General features: G+C 24.1%; 10 protein-coding genes across 10 annotated transcripts; 4 read left to right on the top strand and 6 right to left on the bottom strand.

Moving 5' to 3' along the window:
* Nucleotides 1–624: 624 nt before the first annotated feature.
* SRAE_2000230900 (GluClalpha) lies at nt 625–4591 on the top strand (the record flags this gene model as incomplete). Its single annotated transcript, XM_024653365.1, has 12 exons — nt 625–671; nt 1555–1760; nt 2028–2266; nt 2310–2481; nt 2537–2677; nt 2786–2850; nt 2946–3005; nt 3058–3162; nt 3236–3346; nt 3389–3554; nt 3782–3906; nt 3959–4591. The coding sequence occupies 12 exons, from the start codon at nt 625–627 to the stop codon at nt 4589–4591; spliced, it is 2070 nt and encodes a 689-aa protein (XP_024506848.1).
* A 267-nt stretch (nt 4592–4858) lies between these two features.
* Nucleotides 4859–6055, top strand: SRAE_2000230800 (Nucleotide-binding, alpha-beta plait domain-containing protein; the record flags this gene model as incomplete). Its single annotated transcript, XM_024653364.1, has 6 exons — nt 4859–4866; nt 5053–5344; nt 5490–5516; nt 5615–5660; nt 5930–5949; nt 6050–6055. 6 exons carry the CDS (start codon nt 4859–4861, stop codon nt 6053–6055), a joined length of 399 nt encoding a protein of 132 aa, XP_024506847.1.
* Nucleotides 6056–6069: 14 nt separating this feature from the next.
* Nucleotides 6070–11086, top strand: SRAE_2000230700 (CDP-alcohol phosphatidyltransferase family and Na+/H+ exchanger family and Cation/H+ exchanger domain-containing protein; the record flags this gene model as incomplete). Its single annotated transcript, XM_024653361.1, has 9 exons — nt 6070–6287; nt 6331–6366; nt 6414–6418; nt 6456–6460; nt 6510–7197; nt 8893–9615; nt 9661–10145; nt 10194–10928; nt 10973–11086. 9 exons carry the CDS (start codon nt 6070–6072, stop codon nt 11084–11086), a joined length of 3009 nt encoding a protein of 1002 aa, XP_024506846.1.
* An 84-nt stretch (nt 11087–11170) lies between these two features.
* SRAE_2000230600 (Galectin, carbohydrate recognition domain and Concanavalin A-like lectin/glucanases superfamily domain and Concanavalin A-like lectin/glucanase, subgroup domain-containing protein) lies at nt 11171–11793 on the bottom strand (the record flags this gene model as incomplete). The annotated part of the gene is made up of 2 exons (XM_024653360.1): nt 11171–11713; nt 11773–11793. The coding sequence occupies 2 exons, from the start codon at nt 11791–11793 to the stop codon at nt 11171–11173; spliced, it is 564 nt and encodes a 187-aa protein (XP_024506845.1).
* Nucleotides 11794–12126: 333 nt separating this feature from the next.
* Nucleotides 12127–13995, bottom strand: SRAE_2000230500 (Glycoside hydrolase, family 35 and Galactose-binding domain-like and Glycoside hydrolase, catalytic domain and Glycoside hydrolase, superfamily domain and Beta-galactosidase 1-like family-containing protein; the record flags this gene model as incomplete). The annotated part of the gene is made up of 1 exon (XM_024653359.1): nt 12127–13995. The coding sequence occupies one exon, from the start codon at nt 13993–13995 to the stop codon at nt 12127–12129; it is 1869 nt and encodes a 622-aa protein (XP_024506844.1).
* Nucleotides 13996–15244: 1249 nt separating this feature from the next.
* On the bottom strand, nt 15245–16012 carry SRAE_2000230400 (Hypothetical protein; the record flags this gene model as incomplete). Its single annotated transcript, XM_024653358.1, has 1 exon — nt 15245–16012. The coding sequence occupies one exon, from the start codon at nt 16010–16012 to the stop codon at nt 15245–15247; it is 768 nt and encodes a 255-aa protein (XP_024506843.1).
* A 3643-nt stretch (nt 16013–19655) lies between these two features.
* SRAE_2000230300 (DnaJ domain and Chaperone DnaJ, C-terminal domain and HSP40/DnaJ peptide-binding domain-containing protein) lies at nt 19656–20734 on the bottom strand (the record flags this gene model as incomplete). The annotated part of the gene is made up of 2 exons (XM_024653357.1): nt 19656–19782; nt 19839–20734. 2 exons carry the CDS (start codon nt 20732–20734, stop codon nt 19656–19658), a joined length of 1023 nt encoding a protein of 340 aa, XP_024506842.1.
* A 414-nt stretch (nt 20735–21148) lies between these two features.
* On the bottom strand, nt 21149–21903 carry SRAE_2000230200 (V-type proton ATPase subunit E 2; the record flags this gene model as incomplete). The annotated part of the gene is made up of 3 exons (XM_024653356.1): nt 21149–21211; nt 21256–21744; nt 21784–21903. The coding sequence occupies 3 exons, from the start codon at nt 21901–21903 to the stop codon at nt 21149–21151; spliced, it is 672 nt and encodes a 223-aa protein (XP_024506841.1).
* Nucleotides 21904–22121: 218 nt separating this feature from the next.
* Nucleotides 22122–22735, top strand: SRAE_2000230100 (NADH dehydrogenase [ubiquinone] 1 beta subcomplex subunit 5, mitochondrial; the record flags this gene model as incomplete). Its single annotated transcript, XM_024653355.1, has 2 exons — nt 22122–22206; nt 22257–22735. 2 exons carry the CDS (start codon nt 22122–22124, stop codon nt 22733–22735), a joined length of 564 nt encoding a protein of 187 aa, XP_024506840.1.
* Nucleotides 22736–23685: 950 nt separating this feature from the next.
* SRAE_2000230000 (Putative ribosomal RNA methyltransferase NOP2) lies at nt 23686–26307 on the bottom strand (the record flags this gene model as incomplete). The annotated part of the gene is made up of 1 exon (XM_024653354.1): nt 23686–26307. The coding sequence occupies one exon, from the start codon at nt 26305–26307 to the stop codon at nt 23686–23688; it is 2622 nt and encodes an 873-aa protein (XP_024506839.1).
* Between the last annotated feature and the right edge of the window lie 1118 nt (nt 26308–27425).

The following is a 27425-nucleotide window of genomic DNA, read 5'->3' as shown; positions in this document are numbered from 1 at the left end:
AAAATAACATGCTTAACTTTACTCGAGAAATAAAATCTTTTCCAATGTCAATTTATTTTTTTATATTTAAATAATTTTTTTTTTTTATTCATTTGACAATTAATAATTTAAAAAATATAATGTTTACGTTATGAACCATTACACTTGTTCATTTTAATATTCTCTATTTTATATACTCTCGATTCATTTATTCTTTTTCTACATTAATAATTTTATACTATACTGTTTATAAGCTATACTTTTTTTTTTGACATTATTTCTATCCAAATAAAAATTTACACAAACAGTGAGGTAAAAATACAAATTAACTTATTTTTTGCTTCTTTTTTTTAGTGTAAAAGATAGGCAATGTCTTAACAATAGAAATAAATAATATTTATTAGATTTAAAAAAGAGTATCTTGATTAATTTATTTCCTTTTTTCTTTAAAAATATCTTTTCGTTATGTGTGAATTGATACCAATTACAATATGTATATATATAATATATATATACAAGTACTATACAATTAACTATCTAAAACTATTTTTATATACTAAAGCTAATGGTATTTATTTTACTAAATTTAACATAATTCTTAATAATAAGACAATATAAATTTCATATATAATAGATAATATTCAAATGAAAAAAAAAATTTCTTTACATATAAATTTATTAAACAGTACAATGTAAGCCATTATCACTTCTATTATATGTCCTTTCTCATTTATTTTGCCAATCTTTTTCAAAAGAATAATCAAAATACTTTAAACAAAATTTGCCCTAACAGCACTCTTAAATGTTATGCTTTTATAATTTTAAAACTTTTTTTAGTAAGTATTTAAATTCATAAAAGTTGCTTTTCACCTCAATTATGTGTAATGTTACTAAATATGTATTTTTTTTTATATTATTATTTTCCTCTAATAAACAAAAATTTTTTTTTAATAATATTTAATAAAAAAAAATTTATCAATAAATAGTACATTAATATTATAGTTTTTAAAACAAACTATTCATTTACTTTTTATTCTTTTTTTTTTAATTTTATCACTTTTTAATATGTAATATTTTTATTTATAACTATCAAATGCCACTTTTATTTGCCATTTACTTTAACATTTATTTAAAAAAAAAAAGTCAAAAATGACATATTGAAACAGGTTTTTATAAATTCAATATTGAAATCGCAATATTAAATATCTTTGTTGTTCATGAATTATATTTACATAAATTAATTATTAATATCATCGCTTTCTCTTCAATATATAGAATCTAATTAACAGTGAAATTTTACAAGTCATTGTTTTAAAAACATTAAAGTTGTTAATTGTTATATTTTTTTTTTACATTGTAAAATATATTAATATTTTTTACTATTAAAAATATTTTATAGTAATATTTAAACGTCTTTTGTTTGTAATATAAGAATATTTAGTTTAATGGAAAGCTTTTATCAATTTTTAATGTATAGTTATATTTAAATATTGTATTGACACTACAAGTGTGACATAAAAAAAAATTTTTTTAAAGAAATTATTATATTTTTAAATTATTTGTTTTTTTTTCTAGATATTGTTATTTAAAATTTAAACCAATGAAGTTACATTATTATATTTATAATTTATCTAAAAAATATGAATTTATGATATTTTTTATTTTTATAATGGAAAGTCATTGCATTGTCAAAAGGATGAAGGAACAAACGGTAATTCAAAGAATATTACAAGATTATGATTGGAGAGTTAGACCTAGAGGAAATAATGAAAGTTGGCCAGGTTTGTTATTATTATTATTATTATATAAATAGAAAATTTTTTTATTTATTTAAATGTTTTTTAACAAAAAAAAAATCAAATTTAATAGAAAAAAAATGTTGTAAAACATATTAAATTTTAAAAATACCTACTTTAAAATTTGAATATTTATTATTATTGTTTAAGACAAATTGTTATAAGTATATATTTAAAAATGTCATTCAATTGAAGATAAAAATTTTTTTTTTCATTATAAATTTAGTATAAACATATATTATTTATTTTTAGATACTGGAGGTCCAGTTGAAGTAAAGGTAAACATTTACTTACGCTCAATTTCAAAAATTGATGACGTAAATATGGAGTATTCCGCTCAATTCACATTTAGAGAGACATGGACAGATCCACGATTGGCATATCAAAAATTTGCTGATGAAAATACAGATGTTCCACCTTTTGTTGTACTAGCAACTAGTGAAAATGGTGATCAAAGTCAGCAAATATGGAAACCAGATTCATTTTTTCAGGTACTATTGACATTAACTTTTTTTAATATAATAATTTTTGTAGAATGAAAAAGAAGCTAGAAGGCATATGATAGATAAACCAAATGTTCTTATTAGAATTCATCCTGATGGAAGTATTTTGTATAGTGTTCGTTTAAGTTTGGTTCTTAGTTGTCCAATGTCTTTAGAATACTATCCATTAGATCGCCAAACATGTTTAATTGATCTTGCTAGTTGTAAGTTTTTTTAAATTAAAGTTATAATTTTTTTTTATAAATTATATATTTTTAGATGCATATACAACAGATGACATTAAATATGATTGGAAAGAAGTTGATCCAATACAACAAAAAGCTGGATTGAAGCAAAGTTTACCATCTTTTGAATTACAAGATGTCAGAACCGGATACTGTACCTCAAAAACAAATACAGGTAATTTTTAACAAAAAAAAGTTAATTATTAAAAGATTAATGATATTAAATATATATTATTATAACAATTATTGCATGATTAAATGTAATTAAAAATATTTTTTATAGGTGAATATTCATGTCTTCAGACACAATTATTATTACGACGTGAATTCAGTTACTATCTACTTCAGGTTGATATTATATCTTTATCTTATATATTGTCTTGTTTTTGTCTCGTCAATATAAATAACTTAATAAATGTATCAATTTTTGCTTTTTCTTTTAGCTTTATATACCATCTTTCATGTTAGTTATTGTTTCATGGGTTAGTTTTTGGCTGGATAAGGTAATTAGGAATGATTGTTGCTTAATGTTAAATATTTTTAATAAATTTATAGGATTCAATACCAGCAAGAATAACTTTAGGAGTTACAACATTACTTACAATGACAACTCAAAGTTCTGGTATAAATGCAAAATTACCTCCTGTTTCATATACAAAGGTAAAAAAGAATATATTTCATTTTTTTTAATTTATTATTATCAAAAAATATATATATATATAATTATATTTAGGCAATAGATGTATGGATTGGAGTATGTTTAGCTTTTATTTTTGGTGCTCTATTAGAATTTGCTTTAGTAAATTATGCTGCAAGAAGAGATATGAGTTTGTATCGAAGAATGGTAATTTTAAAATAAATTATATAATATGAAATTAAATTTTAGTTAACAGCAAAACAAAGTAGTGCTCATCATATAGAACATTATCGAGGATATCAACCATTAACGACTGTTCAACCACGATCTTCATGTTGTTTTAAATTATTTGTCAGTCGTTACAAAGAAAGATCTAAACGTATAGATGTTGTTTCAAGAGTAGTCTTTCCAATTGGTTATGCATGTTTCAATTTTCTATACTGGGCTGTTTATTTGATGTAGAATGTATAATTCTGTCTCATTGGTTTTTATTTATTTAGAAATCATATCATATATTTACTTTTTTTATAAGAAAATCTTATAAACTGTACATGCATGTTATGGTTTTGCTTTATATGTTTATAATTATGAATAATTAACATTTATTAAAATTAACTTTAATATTGTTATTAAATATTTTAGGAGAATATTCATGTTTAAGAACAGAATTAAAATTAAGAAGAGAGTACAGTTATTATCTAATACAATTATATATTCCTTGTGTAATGTTAGTTGTCGTTTCGTGGGTCAGTTTTTGGCTAGATAAGGTATATTAAGAAAAAAAAATTGATTATATTAAAAAAAATAATATTATTATAGGGTGCCATACCAGCACGAACATCATTAGGTGTAACAACTTTACTTACTATGACAACACAAGCATCTGGTATTAATTCCAAATTGCCACCAGTATCTTATATTAAGGCAGTAGACATTTGGATTGGAGTATGTTTAGGATTTATTTTTGGAGCTTTACTTGAGTATGCATTAGTAAATTATCATGGAAGACAGGAAGCTATAAGAAAAGACAAAGCAAAAAAAAATCCTATATCACTTAATAATAAAGATAATTGTATATGTCCCCCAAAAAACAAACAACAATCAAGTATTCTTCCATTTGCCAATGCTGGAATTGACATAATGAATTTTAATAATCATACTATTCTCGATACATATAAAATTCCTAACAATGATAATTTAAGGCAAGGAACAAATGAAACTAAAAGATTTCCAAGTTTAAGATTAGATTTAGCAGGAATGTCTAAAATAAAAAGAAATAAAACAATTTTACATAAATTAAAAATAACAAAATGGATATTTACAAAAACTGAAGTTTCAAAAAGAATAGATCTTGTTTCAAGAGCAACTTTTCCATTCTTTTATATATGTTTCTTGGTATTTTATTATCTTACATACTTTACAGATTATATGGAAAGTAAAAAAAGACAATAATATACTTATCTTTTTTTTAATTTCACCATCAGCTTTTTTGTTTATTATAGGCAAAAAAAAAGCTAATACATTGTAATAAAATTTAAATAAATTTCATTAAATATTTAATATATAAATAAACATTCATTATAACCTTTAATCAATGTATTATATTCTTTTGTTATATTTTTAGTGATTTTGTCAAATGATATATTTGATAGAAAAAATATAAAATGTTCATATCGATATTCCAATATTACTAAAAGCTAAAAATTATATAAATATATGATGATTGGGTAATGATATTACTAAACAAATTTTTCAATATGTATTTTGAATAAATCAAATTGGGTGATTGATGTTTTAATCAAATATCTTGTATATAAAGTTATTTTACATTTTACATTTTATATTATTGTATTATTATTAAATTTTACCTACCGATAACTAAAAATATTATTAATTATTTTTAAAAATTTCAGATATAAAATGTCACATCAATCAAAGTATTTTACTCAATTGGTTATTAGAAATATTTGTAAAGATGTTACTGTCAAAGATATAGCTGATCTTTTTAGAAATTATCATTATAAAAAATTTTCTTTTGAATATGATAATAATGGAAAATTTACTGGATGCCTAGTTCTTCATTGTACAAATCATGTATCTGATCAAATCAAACGGGACTTTGCTGGATGTTGTATAGATGGAAAACTTTTATCTTTCGAAACAATATATTATCCAAATGACATTGATTCAGAGTTAATTAAAGCTGTTCAAACTATTTTTAAACACTCAAATCTTAATAAAACTTCAAATAAAACTATTCAAAAAAGGAAAAGTAATAAAAGAAAATTTAAATCAAGAAGAGAAAAAAAACCTACTGTATCTAAAAAACAATTGGATCTTGAATTGGAAGAATATTTTAAAAATGCCAAATAAAATTGTATGTAATGATAAAAAAAAAACTGTGATTTGATGAAATTCACCTATTCCATTTGCCTATATCATTTCTCATTCTATCTTCCTAATTTCTATTTATAGGTGTCTAATATTTATTTTAAAATAAAATATGTATTAACTCCACTTGGTAGTTACAATTATTGGTAATGGTATACAGTTGCAAACTAAAATTTTAATTATAAATAGTTTATTATTATTATAATGATATAAAATGTTTATTTATTGTTTTTAAAATAATAAAAAAAAGATATGACATCGTCACAGGATTTTCCAAAATAACCTTAGTATTGGGTAAATGTATACAAACAGAGACAACTATTAAGCTACAGCTTGAAAAAGATACTTGTTATTTTGTTTTTTCTTAAGGTACAATATATGGTTTTGTAAATTCATGAGTTTTTAAATTTTTTTTTTATGTAAGTATAGTATTTTACATCTCTAATAGCATACCTAGCTATTTAATTTAATTTTTTTTTGTCTTGAGTCACATGTTGTATTAAAATTTTGTACTTTTAGATTTAAATCATATACTAAAAATGGCTACAAGGGATAAGTATGGTAGTAGGCGAAAAAGTAGCACAGAAAGATCATCTGTATATGGTCTTTTAGAAGGAGTTTGTTCTAATATTAAATGCTTCTTTGAAGGGTATTTAGAAAGAGATTGTATTTTAAGTCATGAAGAAATCACGAGGTTGGGTAATCATAAATATGCTGCATCTGACAATTCGATCCTTGTAAATTTATTCTTTAGAAAGTAAGTTGACAGTACTTTCATTACATTCTACTGTGGTTTACAGTTTTTGGGATTGGTTGATTGGATTTTTCCCATTGTGGTTAGCTCCAAATGCAATTACACTTATAGGTTTGATAATAAATTTAGTTACAGTGTTAACATTGTCAAATTTTTGCTACACAGCTACAGAAATTGTAAGTTTATTTACCTTTTTAATCAATAACATATGTCAATTTTTTTGAGGCTCCAAGATATACATATTTAATAGCTGCTATTGGTTTATTTCTTTATCAAACATTAGATGCATTAGATGGAAAACAGGCACGTAGAACGCAATCTTCTTCACCACTTGGAGAACTTTTTGATCATGGTTGTGACTCAATGACGCAAGTTTTTGTAACTCTTAACATTTGTTATGCACTTCAACTTGGAGAATATTTTTCTTTAGTTTTTATAACAAATCTTATATCAGTTGTTTTGTTTTATTGTGCCCAATGGCAGACATATTGTACTGGAGTTATGAAATTTGGAAAATTTGATGTTACAGAGGCACAATGGACTGTAATTAGTATTCTTTTGTTAACGGCTTTCTTTGGACCACAAATTTGGACATATCATATATTTGGCCTTCCTTTAAAATTTTATTGCATTTGTAGTTCATCATTTTTGGCAATAATTCAATTTTTGGGATATATGAAAGGAGTTTTTACGGAGGGTGTTGGAAAAAATGGTAGTACTGTTGCTGGGACTTCAGTATTATTTCCAGTTTGTCCTTTACTCGCAGCATGTGTTCCATTTTGGATGGTTTATTTTAAATCAACAACAGGTGTCTTTGAAGATAATATAACGTTATTTGTTTTGTGTTTTGGTGCAGTTGGAGCTAAAGCTACTAATAGATTAGTAATTGCTCACATGAGTAAAAGTGAATTAGGTATATGGGATTGGATATATCTTGCACCTATTTCAATAATTCTTAATCAATACTATGATAATTATTTTAGTGAATATAAAGTACTTCTTTTTGCAACTATTTATGCTTACACAAGTTTATTAATTTTTTGCATAACCGTATGTAACCAATTTTGTAATCATCTAAACATTTATTGTTTTAAACTGGGAAAAAGGGAAGGAAACATTAAGGTACCATCGGCTTATCAAAAAAAATTATAATAATAACAATTGATAACTTAACAATTTAACCTTTTATGATTATAACTTTATTCAAAATTAAATCTGTTTTTATATTATATTTTTTAGATATTTACACATAAATTTTTTTGTTTATTTTATTAATGATAAGAATTTTTTCTTAATTGCAATACATTGACAAGTTCCTATACCAAATATAATCATGACAAGTGTTCCTATAGCAGCTGAAAAAACCATCATGATATCCAAAAAGAATAAAAATAATTGTATTATTCTTGGTAATAGAGCTAATATTATTGTTAGGAATGCTATGTTAATAAATGAAAATTCTTGAAAAACATTATGATTCTGATATAATTTTGCTACAATTTCAATTATTGGATTTACTGTTGTACAAGATATTTCTTGAATATTAATAACCAAAATTATTAAAAGAATAGTTATTAAAGAAATCACGTGTAGCATTATTTAATAAAAAAAAAAATAATATGTTAGAACCAATAATTTTAAATGACGGAGAATATTTTAATGCTCGTGTAAATGTTGGGTAATTATAAAGCAGTAGATTTTTTTGTGTCATCTTGATTCAACGTGATTAATTATAAATGATAAGATAATTGAAAGAGAATTTAGTTATCTTTATAAAAATTTGTCTTTCATGTCTATTTAAATGTTTATAGATAGGTTAATGAAATATCATTGTACTCTAACATTATCAGCTGCCCTTTAATATCAATAAAGTATGAATTTCTTTCATATTCTTTTATTCTTAAAACATTAAAATAAATATATATCATATATAATGATCTCTGTTTTTATGATTTCTATATTACACAACAACATTATAAAAAGTTAACTAATTTTTATTAAAATATTTTTTTTATATAAAATATAAAATATTAAAAAAATATAAGGACATTTTAATTATTAATAAAAAAAATATATTATAACGATAATTACTAATTTCCTACTTATCATTTATTTTTTTATATATAAAAAAATGTAAAATAAAATGGTTGAATTAACTTGTAATATTTATACTATTACAATCAAAGCAAGTAATTAACTATATATTTTTATGAATTTAAAAAAAAATTATTAAAAAAAAAAAAGTGTTACACAAATGTTAATGAAGTATATTTATTATTCAATTTAGAAACGTACTTTTAAAAATACAAGAATTATTGAATTTTTAATCAAATAAAAATATTATAATAAAATTATAAGCTTCTGAAATTAAACCTATAAAATTATGTTACGTTTTAAGCTATTGAAAATAACATTTTATTTAAATGTTAATACATTTAATTATGATAATATATCCGATTGTAAATGTTTTAAAAATTTATTATATAGTTGTTTATAATGTTATTATATAATAAATAATTGGTACTTTTTATTATTTATCAAATGAAGCATATACGATATTTTTTTCTATTTATTATATTATTAATAAATGTTTCGATTATAATTGGAGAAAATAGTGAAATTCATGATAATATAGAAAGTAATGATCTATCAACAAGTCATGTAAAAGTACTAAAAGTTGAATGGCATCATGTTAATAGTCCTTATCTTATTGGATTATGGCTTATTTTAACTAGCCTAGCTAAAGTTATGTTTTCAAGATCTAAACGTTTAACTGAAATATTTCCAGAGTCAGCCTTACTTATTGTTGTTGGATTGATTGTTGGTCATTTACTTAATTTGTACAATGTTGAAGCAGATAGTTTTAAACTTGAAAGTACTGTTTTCTTCTTATATTTACTTCCTCCAATTATTTTTGATGCAGGATATTGTATGCCAAATAGGGAACTTTTTGAAAATATTGGTTCTGTAACATTATTTGCTATAATGGGTACAATTTTTAATACTATTCTTATTTCGACTTCTTTATATGTCTGTGGACAATTTGATTTTTTTAGTGTTAAATTTACATTTGTTGAAATTTGCCTTTTTGCAGCACTAATTTCTGCTGTAGATCCTGTTGCTGTAATTGCAATATTTGAAGAAATTCATATAAATGAACTTTTATTTACAAATTTATTTTGTGAAGCATTATTTAATGATGGTGTAACAGTTGTTATATATCAAGTTTTTAAACAATTTCATTCAATTGGTGTTAATAATCTTAATGGTACAGATTTTATTCTTGGTGGACTTTCTTTTCCTGTTATTGCATTAGGTGGTGTATTAATAGGTATTATTTTTGCATTATTTACAGCATGGATAACAAAATTTACAGTCAAATTAAGAGTTCTCCAACCTGTATTTATTTTTACATTTCCATATCTTTCATATTTAACAGCTGAAATGTTTGGTTTATCATCAATTTTAGCTATTGTTGCTTGTGGAATTGTTATGAAACAATATATAAAAGAAAATATATCACAAACTGTTGAAAGTAGTGTAAAATATATAACAAAAATTCTTGCTCAAAATTCAGAAGCAGTCATTTTCTTATTTTTAGGACTTTCAACTTTATCAAATATGCATCATTGGGATACTGTATTTGTAATATTAACAATAATATTTTGTTCATTATATAGAGTTATTGGAGTTGTACTTCAATGTACAATATTAAATAAATTTAGAAAAAAACAATTTACAAAAGTAGATCAATTTGTATTAAGTTTCTCTGGTTTAAGAGGAGCTATTGCTTATGGTTTAGCAACAAGTTTACCTGATAATATTCCAGCTAAAGGTGTATTCTTAAGTTGTGCTATTGCTGTAAGTATTAATATATAATTGATTATCAAATATGTTATCTTATTTTAGGTAATTTATTTTACAGTATTTTTTCAAGGAATTGCTATTAAACCACTTTTATTATGGCTTAAAGTTGAAAAAGCAGAAAATAGATCATTAACTATGCTTGAAACAGTTTATGGTAAATATTTTGATTTTACTATTACTGGAATTGAAGATATTGCTGGTCAAAAGGGTATAAATAGTTTAAGAGATTTTTATGAAAGATTTAATGCACGAATATTAAAACCAGCATTAGTTAAAGGACAAAATAAGACAAAAATTGATGTATCAAAAATAATTAGAGCATACTATAAAATAAGTTATAATGAAGCACTAGAATTAGTCAAACCAGCAATCATACAATCAAGTGATATTAAAAAAAATGAAGAAAATAATGAGGAGGTAAATAAAGAATCAAGGACATCATTTGTCAAATTTACAAACAACCTACAACCTCTTTCATCATCTCAGGGTGATGAATCATTTCAGAAAAAAGATGAAAAAACTCCTGTTTCAATATTACAGGTACCAACACCATTATCTACTGGTAATGTTGATGAAAATGGTATACCAGAATATATTTATAATTTATTTAATAAATTATTAGAAAAAAAACTTAATGAGGTAATTGAAAGAAAAATGTCTAATGTTAATAAAAAAATGGATTATGAAGAGGAAGTTCAGGATGATTATTTTATACAAAATATGATTAGAAATCAACATTTATCTAGAGAAAATATTGCTAATAGTAAAGAAGATCTTGTAAGATTTTTAGTTCATTAATTATTTATATATTTTTATTTTAGAGAGTGATAAAAGCATCACAGGCGGCTATTGCAGAAACTAAAAACAAAGCTGATGAATTTGTTTGCAATAGATTTCGACGGACCTCTGTTCCAGATTTTAGAAAATATTCATAAAATTAATTATTTTTTTTTATTTATGTTAATTGTTTTTATATCAACAAAAAAAAATATACTATTAAAATTAACTGTTTTTTTTAATTAATGAAAATGATGTCTATGTGGATGGTCATCACTAAATCTAGGTGGTTCATAATATTCAGTACCATATCCATGATATCCTGAATGACCATAATTATGTTCATTATCCCAACTATCATAAAAGTTAAATCCTTCAAAATGAACTTTTTCAATATTTGCCATACCTCTAATTCCAATAGCTTGAACAGTTCTAAAATCTACTCTATGATTAAATGAACCAGCATTAAATCCATTAACACCAAGTGTATAATGTGATTCATGTACTTCTAGTACAATTGTAAAATGATCATGATGATGAAGTGGATTTGAATATCTTACTTCCTGTCCCCATACACCATTAAAACAACTATTCATAACTAATTTATGTTCTCTATGTGATCCATGATCAAATCTAAAATTGGCATGAAAAACAATATTTGGTCCTGAGAGAAGTTCAATTGAAAAATCTTGAGAATGATGGTGATGTTCAGCAATTTGACCTTTAATAGTTATTCTGACTCCAACACATAATTCTTCACGAATTGCCTCAACAAATGGTACAATCTTAAAAATAAAAATTTTTTTTTTTATAATTTTTATATATTTATTTTAATAGTACTTACAGGATTATGAAGAGTATGCATTAAGAAAAATAATAATATTTCTTAAAATATATAAAATGTTAAATAATTTTAAAATATTATGGTTTAAATACTTTTACCTAATATATATTCATAGTATACATGTTGACTTTTAAATGATAAAATGTATATATTTTTTTTTATAATCTTAATATTCTTTATAAATTTATTTCACTAAAATGTGATTACATAATGATAAGATTAAATAAATTTTATTTGAAAAAATATTTTATTACTCATAGATAAGAATAATAATAATAATAGTTAATGATACATATATTGAAATTATATTGATATAAGAATTATATTATTACTAATACCTATTTAACATATTATTTACACTTTCTCCCAATTCCAAACACTATTTGTGATAAAATTTATATAACATCCATCATAGGTATCACATGAATTATTTCCTTCTAATTCAAATATAATTATTCGATTATTTCCTTTTTTTAAAAATGAACTTGGAATATATAAACTTTGTTGTGGACCCATATTATTCCAATATCTTCCAACATTATTTCCATTTATCATTAAAATACCTTTTGTAAAACCATTCAAAATAACATATGTATCATAAATATCAAATGTATCAAATGATCCAATTAAAATTGTTGGACCAGATACTTTATTATTTTTAATAAAAGATAAATGTCCTTTACGATTAAAATGTTTATCAATAATATCAAGATTAAGGTAACATGATTGCCAATGTTCACTTGTTTTATTATCAAAATATGCTTTATTACCAATGATTCCTTTTATATCATGAATTGTTTCAAAATTTTGTCGACCCATATTTTCTGTTACAATTTGTATTGTAAAATCACCAGTATAATTAATTTTTAAAAAATTTGATGTAGTATTAATTTTTCCAATATATTCATCATTAATACTTATATATCCAATATCATTAATACCAGGAATTGATATATTTGTTAAATGGTCTCTATCAATATTAACTCTATAAATTAAAAAACCATATGGAAAATTTAATTCTTCAAATGTTAATGGTTCCCATTTTGGTACACAATTTTCCATCATTAAATTTGTTGAATATTTTATTGGATCAACTCTTACTTTACCATAATTTTTTCTTGTTATATTTTTTCCACCAAATCGAGGTTTCCATTGCCAATTTTCTAATTGTAAAATCCATTTTTGAATAGCTATATAAGTATTTCCAATATCTCCATTCTCATGAATTGGTGCATTGTAATCATATGAAGTTGTGACATATGTTCCATCAAAAACTTTTCCACTCCAATATTCAAAAGATGTACCACCTGCCATCATATAAATACTAAAACTTGAATTTAAATTCCACATAAAATTCATTGTGTTTATAATAGATTCTGTTTTTGGAAAATTCCATTTTCGGTTACCCCATCCAGAAAACCATCCTGCATAAAATTCTGAATTTACAAGAGGCCCACCATTAGAATACTTCTTTTGAAGTTCATAATATTCTATAATTTTTGTTTTATTATGTACAACACCAAAATCAACTGTTGGTAAAACTCCTTCTATACTTCCACATTTTAGCATACCATCAGAAGCACCATCAGTTGTATATAAAACAACATCATTACCTAATATTTTCCATGTCAAATCTCTTAAAAATCTCAAATATTCTTTATCACATGCATCAAAACTTCCATACTCATTTTCAATTTGTATCATTAAAATATTTCCCCCATTTTTATATAAATGTGATTTTATTTTATTCATTAAAATATTCCACCATGTTCCTACTGCTTCTAAATATTTACTATCACTACTTCTTAATTTTATTTTTTCATCTTTTGTTAACCACCATGGAAGACCACCATTTTCCCATTCTGCACAAATATATGGTCCAGGTCTTAATAAAACAAATAAATCTTCTTCTTGTGCAATTTTTAAAAATTCTTCCATGTTATATTTTCCAGAAAAATTATAATTTCTTCTTGTAGGTTCATGATAATTCCATGGAATATAAACTTGAATTGCATTTAATCCACTATCACGAATTTTTCTTAAACGATCTCTCCAGTAAATTGATGGAATCCTAAAATAATGTATTTCTCCTGCTATATATCTAAATGGTTTACCATCTAATTTAAATTGATGTTCCTTATAATCAATTGAAAATTCTTTTCCATCACTTTTTAAAAATAACAATAAATTCAAAAGTAATAAAAAAAATATTTGAATATACATTGCTGGAATAAAAAAAAATTAATAAAATTTTTAATTTAGAATATATTTCTTTCTTGACTCAATAATGTTTTTAAATAAAATAACATTGAAAATTTTTTAAGCTATAAAAATATTTATAAAATAAATAGATAATTAAAAAGATAGATATTCTTTAATTTTTATAAATGTCAGTATATGTTACTATTAATATATATATAAATACTTTCTGCTATAGTTTAATCTTATATAAATAATTTTTCATTATTCAATCAAAGTGATTAGATAATAGAAAAAAAAAGTCATAATAAAAATAAATTTATCTTGATTGTATTAGCTCAACAAGTTTATTAACAAAGTGTAACCTCATAAAATTTCTTTTTTTATCTAATAGAAGATATAATATAAAAAAAATTAACTAATCAAATTAGTAGAAAAAAAATCTTTTTTTAAAAATTTAGTTGTAATAATGTAATTATAATTTGTAGTAACTTTTTAGTATTAATTTTAAAAAAATATAAACAGTATATGTTTAAAAAACTAAATAGTAATATTTGTAAACATCTATGAGTATTATAAAGTTTTTTACAATCAACATTTAATTACTATTTTAATAAATAAAGTTTTGTTTTATATAAATAAAATTACAAAAATATAATAAATAATTAATTACATTTAATAAAAACCTTGATTTTTCTAAAACAAATGCAATATAGTCACTAAATAATATTGAGAATCTCTGAAAGTAATCATAAGTTAAAGACAACCAAAAAAATAACCGAAATTTTTCTACAATTGAAAATGGTAAATATTTAAAAAATCTTTTTCTTTTATAATTTACTTACATAAAACTTTGCTTCTTAGTATCAAAAATTTATCATTATACAAAAATAATAAAAACTATTAAAATTTAAAAACCATAAAAATATATTTCATATCATTTAACTAAATTAACATATGTTAAAAAATTTTTAAAATCATGAAAGTAATTTTTGAATATAATTGTAGATATAAAAAATATTTTAAGTTAGATATTTCTTAATTATTTTTACATTTAAAAATACTTTTTTTTATAAAAAATTCTTTTTTTAAATAACAATTTACTTTGTTTTTTATCTGTACTAAAAATATATCTCCAATATTATGTCTAATCAAAATTTATTTTAAAAAAATTTTAATACAATATTATGTATATATATATTTATAAAAATTAATTTATTAACTATGATAATTAAATATTTATTTAACATTTAATTTTCATAAATGTAAAATTTTAAGAAAATCTTCTTGGTGATCCGTTTGTATCAAATGAAACTGGAGTTAAACTTTTACGAGAATTAATTGAAGTGATATCTGTCTTTCGACAAAAAATCATTTTTATATCATCAAAAATTGGTTGAGATGTGGTATTAGTTGAGGATATAGATTTTGAGTAACTATCTTTATTTGTTGTTTTGATAGATGTTTTATTGATTGTTGATAAGTTCATAAAATCAGGATGAGCATAAATACGAAGTTTTTTGAAAACTTCTGGTGATGTTTCAATTGTTGTATTACTTTCTGTTTTTTGAGTATTATCACTTGTAGATGATTTTTGTGCACTTTTGTGATTGTATCCAATTGCTGGTAAATGTTTTTTTGAAGGAACTTTTCCAATTTTTTGTAATTTTCCTGTCATTGATATTCCTTCAGAAGCAGTTGAAATGGTATTTTTATATTTATTATTCTTTTTTTCATAATTACAACATGAGTAAGGATCAGTGATGGTACTTGTTTTTAAAGCATAAGAAGAATTACTATCAATTGAATCTTGTGATGAAGAAGTTAAATAACCCAAAGATAAATTACCTTTAGAAACAGATCCTGTTCCTTTAAATAAAAGTCGTCCTTCTAATTTACATTCTCCATTGTAATACTCATGAACTAGACTTCTAACTTGTTTTGAAAATTCAGGAAAACAAGCTACTGGAATATTAACAGTTTTTGAATAAATATCATCTTGATACTCTAAGTTTCTAGAAGTTAAAGATGAGAGAGACATTATTCACTATATCTAATATCGACAAATAAACTTGTAACATTTTATATGCATTATAAAATTTAAAATTTAAATTATAAAATTAGAAATTTAAATTACATTATTTTATAGCGTAATAATTTATTATTTTACAAAAAAAAAAATCTTAGATAATAATTTCATTCTTAAAAAGTACATATAAAATGTACGATAGAAGTTTCGGCTAGAGTTTACACAAAAATTTTTTACTTATCTTATGAAGTTACATCAATTTAAAGTGACTCCGTGACTTATTAAATAACTTTTTTTTTGTTTTTAAATTCAAAGGATTAAAAAAATTATTTTTAGAAAACATTTTAAGAGGTAATTAATGAATTATATCTCAACATGAATCTTAAGTAAAAACATTCATATACTTATTTTCAAAAAAATAATTTAAATCTCTTATAATAAAATTTAATTTTTTGCTATTTTTTATATAAAAAATATTTAACTTGTTTACTTTATTTGTATTCGGATCTCTTTTAGAGTCACTGACATACTAAATTAATAAAAAATAAAATAAAAAATTATTTTAAAATTTTTTAAAATTTAAATAAATATATAGTGATTTGAATATTTGATAGTTGATAAACAGTAAAAAAAGGTTTTAGAAATATTTTTTTTGCATAAATAACCAAAATTATCATATAAAAAAAAAATAAAAATAAAATTAAGAAAATTGGTAGTAGATTTTTTAATAAAATTTTTTTAAAAAATTGTTTTTATTTTTGGTCACAGTTTTAGAGGTAAAGTCAGAAATGTAGAATATTTTAGAAAAATTTCTGCCCTTGGTCATATCTTGCTTCAAAATTATGATAAATGAAATCAGATTTCTGCAATTTACTTCAAATGAGTTTTTAAATAGGGTCTACCTTCAAAATATTTTTATACCTTTAACCACTTTCGAGATATAAAAAAATGGTGACAATGTATTACGCGCGAAAAAGTACCAAACATAATATTTCAAGAACGGTTAAAAATTTAAAAAAGTTTTCAACGTAGAGTATATTTTAAATTTTGAAAGAAGCTCAGCGCATCTGGTTTCATGGACCTGTGACTTCATTAACCTGAGTTATCGCTAGATTCTAAAAACTTTTTTCAAAACATATTTCTTATCATATCTTTATTTTTAGAAGTCCTATAAAGATGTGAATAAGCTTAATGAATTTCTCTTAAAAAAGTGATCTAGAAACAACTATTTATTTGTAAAATATCTCATTGTATCATAGAAGTCGAAATTTACATAAAAATATTCCACAATTTCGCCCCTCAACTTTGAATCCTTATAACTCCTAAAGTTTAAATTTTTGAATATTGTTGATTATATTTAAAATTCATCCCATTTCAAGGGCTATCGAATGACTATAGTAGCATATTCAAGTTCCAAAAAAAGTTGTTTTTCTTTGTTCACATTTTTAGAGGTAAAGTCGGAAATTTAGAATATTTCTAGCCAATTTCTGAATCTTTGAAAATAAAAATGTTATAGCTGTAAAATTAACATTCTAGACCTACTTTTGAATAGAAATCGAATGAAACTAGTCCCATCTTCATAGGACAAGTAGTTTCTGAGATACTGAAAAGTCAGGAACAATGAATATTTTAGAAGAATTTCCGCCTTTGGTCATATCTTGCCTCAAAATCATGATAAATGAAATCAGATTTCTGCAATTGACTTCAAATGAATTTTCAAATGGGGCCTACCTTCAAAATATTTTTATACCTTAAACCACTTTTGAGATATAAAAAAATGATGACAATAGATTACGCGCGAAAAAGTACCAGGCACAGTATTTCAAGAACGGTTGTAAATTTTAAAATTTTTTCAACGTAAGGTATATCTTAAATTATGAAAGAAGCCCAGCGCATCAAATTTCATGGACCTGTGACTTCATTAATCTGAGTTATCGTTAGATTCTGAAAACTTTTTTTAAAACATATTTCTTATCATATCTTCATTTTTAGAAGTCCTATAAAGATGTGAATAGGCTTAATGAATTTCTCGTAAAAAATTGATCTAGAAACAAATGTTTTTTTTGTAAAATATTTTATTGTATCATAGAAGTCGAAATTTACATAAAAATATTCCACAATTTCGCCCTTCAACTTTGAATCCTTATAACTCCTGAAGTTTTAATTTTTAAATATTGTTGATTATATGCAAAATTCATCCCATTTTAAGGGCTATCGAATGACTATAGTAGCATATTCAAATTCCAAAAAAAGTTTTTTTTTTTAATTTTTATTAAAAAAATTTTTTTAATTACTTATTTTTCTTTATTTCTTTATTATTTTAGTATAAAAATTTAAATCAACATTGTAATTTAAAAAAAAAAACATAAATATTTTTTTATGTTTTTTCAAAAAACCACTAAGAAACAAAATTCACCACCACTTGATCATTTGAAAATTCAAACATATTTTTTAAAGTCGAATTTGTATACACCATTGTTTCATATATAAGATGACAACTTTTTTTATGCAATATTTTTTAATTATCAACCAACAATATTCTTTAAAATACTTTTTTTTCTTAAAGTTAATTTTAGAGTGCATTTTTTTAGTTAGAAATTAAAATCTTAAAGTACAAAGAATGTTCTTTAGTTTAAATTTCAAGAACCACATGTCTGTTTTAAAAGATACTTGTTTCGTTTAAAAAAAATCAAAAACTACATATCACAACTCAGTATCATCATATAGAAAAAAAACAACTGATTAAATATACAAATTTTATTAAAATTAAAATAAACACTTTTTGTAAAGAAAATTTTTTAAATAAACATTGATAGTTCTTTAATTTTCAAAACTTTTAAAGATATACTTACTTTTTTAAAGACTAAAGTGCAATAAATATATAGTTCACAAGTATAACAACATTCTTTATAATTTTTACACTATTATATAGTTATTTCGTTTCTTCCTATTTAGGTAGACCACATTTTTTTATTTTAAAGTTAATAAAATATTTTAATATTTACGTGTTAGTACAAACTCTGACTAATTTCCTTCCAATGATCTACATCTGAATTAACGATTTTTTTTATAAATAATTTCGAGAACAAAAGAAATCACAAAGTACCCACAATAAAAAAAAATAGTTTCCTAGAAGAATTTTTTGATTCCATTGACAGATATTTAATTTAAAAAAAAACTATGGTCTTTCAAAAATTTTGTTCTCATTTAAAATTAACTCTTATAAAAAATTAGTTTCACAAGTATTTCATCCAATTTTCTTTTGCCCCTAAGCCAAATTCTACTACATAATCACTTCAAATAACCATCTTACAGCAAATGCTAATGTTGCATTTTTTGCTGCAATACCTACAAGGAAACATAATTCGTTAGGAAAATAATTGTACTTTTCATTATTAGTGCATATTTTTAATCGTAAAAAAAATTTATTAGAAATTACAAAATTGAAAACAATTTTTTACATTTCATTTCTCGCCTATGTATATATTTTTATGTATATACATAAAATATAGGAAAGCCGCACTGCTACAAATTAACTTAACAAATCCAAAACGTGTGTACTGTTTTTAATATCGTTAAATCACATAGAAGTAACATGAAATTGAAAAAGTGCTTAATTTTAACCGTTTACACTTTATTTGACAGAAAGGAAAATTTAAAAATGTCTAGAAACAAATTCACGAGCATCTGCGGACAAATGTTTAGGGAATTGAATGTCGAATTTAACTACCAAATCTCCCTTTCTTTGTATTTTTGGGTCTGGCATACCTTTACCAGAAAGACTAAAATACAATTTATTAAACAAAATTAACTAATTAAACTAAAAATAATAACTTACATTCTAGTTGTTTGCGGAGTAATAACAGGTTCCAACCTTAGTTTTTCCCTAGAACCGTCAATTAACGGGACGGAAATTTCTGTTCCGAGTAAAGCTTCACGTAGAGTTATCTTGGCCTTATAAATGATATTACAGCCTTCTCTTTTATAAAGTGTATGAGGTTTCTGTTTTAATACAAAAATAATATCAGCTGGAATGTGACCAGGTCTTTGATCGCCTTCTTTATGAAATGTTATCTTAGTTCCTTCCTTCCATCCTGGTCTTACATTTATTTCAAGAACTTTACTTTCAACTTTTGCACTACCATTAGGTTGATAAATGTTCTTAGTAATTTTAATTTTTTTAACAATTCCTTTGTACAGTTCTTCAAGAGAAACAGCTAATTCTCTTTCAATTGGAGGATCCTGAACACTTTTCTTCTTCGGATGGCCACCACCACTACCTCCAGGTGCAAAACCATTCATTCCACCCATCCCACTCATACCAGGCATGCCACCCATACCTCCCATGAATGAGCTACCACCCATACCCCCCATAGAGCCACCAAATAATTGATTGATGATGTCATCGCCACCCATAAATTGTGCAAAAATATCTCTTGGATCACCTTGGAATGTATAATGAAAGCCTGGACCACCAGAGCTTCCACCATTTCCTCCTGGAGCTCCACCAGTACCTTTTAAACCTTCCTCTCCATATTTATCAAAAACTTCTTTCTTTTGTGGATCGCTTAAAACATCATATGCCTCTGCACACTCCTTAAATTTTGCTTCAGCACTTGGATCATTATTTTTATCGGGGTGGTATTTCATAGCCATTTTTCTATAAGCTTTCTTAATATCTGCTTCTGAGGCATTTTTATCAATGCCCAAAATTTTGTAATAATCTTTCCCCATGATAGTTACGAGAAAATTACAACGATTATAATAATATCAGAATTTGATAAAATAAAATCTAAAGTATTCAAATTACGTAGTATCACTTCTATGGAAGTGAATAAATGATGTTTCTAGAATGTTCTAAAAAATTTGAAGAACTTGAGGCAAAATTGGGAAAATGTATATATTATTTGTAATAATACGGGGTGTCTTTTAGCTGGAAATTTCCAGAAGTTGCAGATATATAGAAAACAAAACAAATATCTCAAACAGTTTTATTATAATATACTTTTACAATAAATAAGAAGTTTGTGTTTTAAACTTATCTATAGTTTATAGTGTACAGTGTGTGCACACATACATAGTATTATTGAGAATTATAAAATAATAGTTATGAATTATGCTAGTTCACTTAAAACTGTTTTATTGTGATTAGTCAAAGTGTGTTCTACTTAGATTTGGTCCAAATAATGCTGTTCGTAATTGTGGCGTTATCTGTAGAAAAATTTTAGAGAAATACAAAATCAATTTAAACATACTTGATTCGCAATAAGATTTAGTCTTGATTCGAGAGTAGACACCACTATGATTTTACCGTTTTTTGCGGATGCTTCAACTCCACCAGCACTGGTGGATGGTAAAAAATTTTTAGTATCTATGTTAACTGTGCATTTTTCATCCCATTGTCTGTTTAAATCTTCGACACATTTTGGTAGTATTTTATTTACCAATGAAAGGTCATTTTCACGGCATTTCAGAGTTACTTCATTTTCGAGTAACTGAAATAAAGCTTGTTTGATTAATCCTTCAAGGATATCTTCATACTTGTCAGATGCTGTGATATTGGTCAATTGATTTCTAGCTTCATCAATAACACCGTTAAGATATTCCTCTCGAGCTCTTAAAACTTGGAGTCTTCCTTCATTAAACATTTGTGAACCTTGAATTTTTTTTTGGAGTGCAACTTGTTTCAACTTTTTGTCATAATATTCATTAATTTTTGTACGTTGTTGTTGAACTAAACGACCCTGGTTAAAATTGTAAACTCATATGCCAACAATAATTACCTTTTCAATTGAATATTCTTCATCAGCTTTAGCATCAATTTCCTCAGCCTTTTCATTGGCTTCTTGCTCGATAAATGCAATCATATGTTGAAGTTGTTTTTGAACATCATTATAATTCATCCTAAAATATATTAACTTTGATAACAAAATTAAAAAATCACTCAAGTATAACGATTAATGGTGATAGCCTAAATTTGACAGGTATATTCTTGTCTCTCGTTTAATATGTATATGTAGACATTGGAGAACTATGTACTTTGAAGTTTTTAATAATATCGTTTAGAAAAAGTCTCTGTAAATTATATTGTAAATGTCTTTCATATTTTAGGAAACCTGGAATGACAGTTTTAAGCAAGGTTTCGTCAGGCGCTTTGCCTTTGGTTAAGAAACATTTAGTTGGTCTAAAACCAAATGAAATTTACCGTTAGTTTGTAGTTTATTACTATTTTGTTCTTATAACTTTTTTTTTCTAGAGTTATCCATTCGTTTATCTCATGCTCGTGTATTTGTTAGAAGACCTGGACAACTTATTTCCAATCGTATGAAAGATATGGCACATTTCTATTTCTTTGGTATAGGTCTTTTCCCATTTCTGCTTATTGTTACATATAACCATTTTAAATACGGAAGTTGTGAACTTAAAGATATACCTGAAGGAGAGGTACCTCATTATTGGCAATATGAAAGAACACCTATGAGGCAATGGTGGGCAAAGCATTTTGGTTGTTCAGATATTGAATATCATGAAAGAAATTTGGCATACTTCGTACGTCAACAAACACTAGCATTGTGGAGACGCCAACAAGATCGTGTTAAACATTTGGTAGGTGAAAGATTTGACTATAAAGCTTGGTCTTATCAACCTGTTTCTGCCAAATGGGTTGAGCTTGCAAAATGGCAAAAATTAAGAGAAAAAACACAGTACGAACAGCATGGAAGATATCCTGAATAGAAATAATAAAATTGTTATAGGACTTTTGGAGGTGTTTATATTTAAAATAAAATGTAGATTTATATAACTTTTGTGTTACCAAGTTTTCATGTCTTGTATTTTAGAAAGTAGTTTTTTGCACTGAAATAAATTAGTTATTAAAGTTTCATTTCAGCACATTTGCAATAATTTTTAGTTGTAACTTTTATTTGTAATATTTAATTCTTATTGTGACAAAGATATTTTGTACTTTTGCATTTAGTAATAGAATTAGAAAATAACATTATCAAATAGGTCACTAAAGTTTAAACAAAGTTTTTTTTTCTGTTTTTATATCCTTAAATAGTGTTTGAGGACTTGTTAATATATGTTAATAAAGTTTTCCTTATTAGCATTATAATATTTTCTAAATAATTTTACTAGAAATTAAAAAAAAAACTGTGAATAAAGTGTATTAAAAGAGAAAAATACCAAAAAAAATTACTACAATTTCTTTTAAATAAAATATAGTTATACAAATAATTTAACTATTCAATAAAAATTTAATGTATTTTTTAAATTAATTAATTTCATCTATCTTTAACTGTTTTTTTGGGTAGTTGGCAAAACTTTACTTATATAATAAAAAAAATGTTTTTTGATATAAAATGATTAATTAATAATTTTATTCTTTTCAATTTACACGTACATCATTAAATAAAAAAAGTAATTATGTAAATACCTTTTAAAAATATAATTATTTTTTTACTAATACTATATTAAAAAAATAATAATAATTTCTGAAAAAAAATACATTTAGGACCTACTTTTTTCGTACTAAAAAAATACTTGAAAAAAAAAGATTTTTAATTTTGAAAAGATTTTATAAACAAAAAATTAAACGAAACAAATTCACTATAAAAATAAAGAAATTATTAAGTAACAACATATATTATAAAACAATAACAATAAAATAAATCATAAAATAAAAATTATTCTTGTTCAGGTTTCTTTTCATCAGAATACTCGACAATCCCTTGGTCAATTCCATCTTTGTCATTTGAAACTTTTTTAAATTTGGCAATAAAAAAACCATCAACATTATTTTTATGTGGTGTAAAACGTTTCGTTAAAATTAAGGAAGGATCAAAACGATGCTGTCTATGTTTAACAAAACCTTCATCTCCAGCTTCAATACCAGTTGGCACAAGTTTAACATTTCGTTTTTTAAGCGCAAAATCAACAACAGACTCATTTTCTTCAATTAAAACTGAACAAGTGGAATAAACAATGTATCCACCAGTTTTAGAACTAGCATTACAACTATCAATAGCAGAGAGTAGTAAATTTCTTTGAATAGAACGTAAATGATTAATATTTTCTGTGGTTCTTAAATGTTTAACACGTTCATCTTTCCAAATAACACCAGTACCAGAACAAGGGGCATCAAGAAGTACACGATCAAAATATTGTCTAAACATTCTAGGAAATAGACAGGCATTTAAATTTGTTACAGCAACATTTGTAACTCCACAACGATGAACATTACCAATAACAGAAGGTAGACGATCTTTTGAAACATCATTAGCAATTAAAACTCCAGTATTTTTCATTAAACTTGCCATATGTGTTGTTTTACCACCAGGAGCAGAACACATATCTAAAACTTTTTCGTGTGGTTGTGGAGCTAAAGCACTAACTGGAAGCATAGAAGCAATACCTTGAATAAAATACTGTCCAGATAAGTATTCTAAGGTAGCACCAATAGGTACATTTGAATCTGAAATAACCATAGCAGTTTTGTTCCAATCCTCAGCACCAATACAATTAACACCACGATTACTTAATTGTTGTTTTAGAGAACTTTTCTTAGTTTTAAGAGTATTTGTACGAATAGAACATGGACGGTGATTATCATTAGCTTCCATAAATTTGATACATTCATCAGGATTTGGATATAATGAGAAAAATCTTGAAGTCAAGCATGAATTATATCCATATAAACAAGAAACATATTTTTCAAATGCCTCAGTATAATCATGTCTTGGTCTTCCGTCAGTACAAGTTTCATTAAATTTACCACCCAATACTTTACAAATACCAACTAATCTTTCACGAATAAGATTTGGTAACTGTCCTGGGAAACATTCTTTATCAATTTCCTCATTTGATGGTAAGACAAAACCTTCTAAATTAGACAATGCTTCTTTTCTTGTTAATTCCATTTCATCATCTTGCTCAGCTTCAAGTTCTTCATTTGCCAATTCGATTGGAAGTTTGTCGTCATCCTCTGAATCTTCTCCATCCAAAATATTACTTTGTTCTGTGCGTACTTTTTTTGCACCTATTTTTCGTTCTAATCTAGCTTTTCTTTTCCTTAATTTTCTCAATTTTTGTGATACAACTTTTGTTTCAGAAGTTTTTTCTGTAGAAATAACTTTGGAATTAGAATTATTCTTATCTTCGACAGTACTTTCTGAAGCAACCTTTTTTGATTTTTTTAATACTAACTTCTTGTTAAGCCCATTTTTCTGAACACTAGATGGTGTATTTCCTTTAACATCTTCTTTCATATCCTTTACATTAGGCTTGTCAAATTTCTCAGATGGCTTTGTGGTAGCTGGACTTTGATTGGCATTTAATGGTTTCTTTTCACCATGTTTTAATTTCTTTTTAGGAGTTAACTTCTTTCTAATTTCATTTTTTTGAACAATAGAGGGTGTTTTTTCTGTAACAACTGATTTTACTTCTTTAATACTAGGCTTATCAACTTTCTCAGGTGTCTTTGTAACGATTGAACTTTGATTAACATTAGAAACTGTATCTGATGGCTTCTTTCCATCATGTTTTAATTTCATTTTTGGAGTTAACTTCTTTTTAGCTTCATTTTTTTGAACACTAGATGGTGTATTTCCTGTGACAGCTGCTTTAACTTCTTTTAAACTAGACTTTTCAACTTTTTCAGGTGTTTTTGTAGAAACTGAATTTTGATTTCCATCAGAGATTGTATCTGTTGATTTCTTTTCACTATGATTTAATTTCATTTTTGGTGTTAATTTTTTCATTTTTGTTAAAGATTCTTTAGGTGTTAATTTCTTTTTTGTAATTTTAGGAGTAATATTTTTATCTAAACTAGGAGTTACCTTCAATGCAACCTTATTTAAATTTTTGGAGGGTGTCGTTGTCTGATCTGGTTGTAATTTTTTTACTGATGTAGGAGTTCCGTTCTTTTTAGATGTTTTATTTAACGAAATTTTTTCTCTATTTTCAGAAGACTCTTTTGATGCAACTATCTTTGAACCATTTAAATTTTGCTTAGGTGTAAAATTAGGTGTAGTATTTCCATTATTTTTTAATGATACTTTTGGTGTGTCCATTGGTGTAGAAAAATTGTTATTTTTAACAAATTTACTTGGGGTTGACTTATTACTCTGAACTCCTGTTACACCAGGTGATTTTTTTAACTTTTTTAAAGGAGTTTTTCTACGAATTGGTGTTTCAGTTGAATCAGCTTTTTTTTTCCTTGCCATTTTTTCAGGATTTTGACTAAAGTCAACACTAACTAATGGTGAAGCATCAGTATGATTGCGTTTTCTACTTCTCGTACTAACCATATTAAATTGACTAAAAAAAAATTATTAAAGTCAGTAACAAATATAAAAAAATAAATCAATTAGAAAACTGAAAAATGTAGCTATATAAAATTTAACTTTGAAAAATAGTTCGTTTGGGATTATGTCCGCGCAAACATTCGTTATAAGAACATTTTATTTTTTTGATATTAACTTTTGTTTACATAGTTAAATAAAATTTATATTCTTAAAAAGAAATCAAAAATTTTTTTTTTGCTTTTACAGTATATATATCTATTCAAACTTATTTACTATTAAATTTTCCACATCAAAAAGAATATCAAAGTAAAAAACAGAAGAAATTTATGATTAATGATGAAAACATGTTTTATAAACTTTAATTTAATGTAAAAAAAATATACTTGAGATATATGAAAAAAAATATCTTGTATATAAAAATATTTTTGTTATAATCTTTGATACAAATTGAATATTGGCATATTTTTAACTAATTATTTACAAATAATGTCATTTATTTCCAAAGTTTTTAATATCCAAATAGATTGTGTTTATCAAAATATATATTTAATTCTTAACACAATTTTTATCACATTTATATTTGAATCTTTATTTAAATGAGTTTTATAAGTAGCATCAATTTTTAATGCTTTTTTTTTAATTAAGATAAAAACAATTTATGTGATAAGAAGTATTTTCAATAAAAAGTGTCATTAAAACTATGTTAATCAATTATTTTAACAAAATTTTAATTTAAAAAAATATCTTAAAATTTGTTATTATCCTGTCTGAAACAGATGTTATGTCAAATTAAACACTATTATATATCAACTTCTATTTTAAAGAAAAATTTTAAGACAAATTATCTTAAAAACTTAAAGCAAAAACTTGCAATTTACTTTAATGAAAATTGTATATATGAAAAAAAATTTTTTATAATTATTTAAAAATAAATATTTCGAAAAAATTAATTGGTATTTGAAAACTTTAAGTAAAAGGAGTATAAAATATTATGTTATTTATTATTATTTTAAATAAATATAAGTTAAATTATTAATTTATATTTTAATAAAAATTAATAAAGTTAATTCACAATATAAGATTAATAAAATGTATAAAAAAACTTTTACCTTTGAAACACT

The sequence above is a fragment of the Strongyloides ratti genome (genome assembly GCF_001040885.1).
Source record: "Strongyloides ratti genome assembly S_ratti_ED321, chromosome : 2".
NCBI classification, from domain to species: Eukaryota; Metazoa; Nematoda; class Chromadorea; order Rhabditida; family Strongyloididae; genus Strongyloides; species Strongyloides ratti.
The sequence above is the reverse complement of the archived record's forward strand: the minus strand, read 5'-3'. Positions and strand labels throughout refer to the sequence as shown.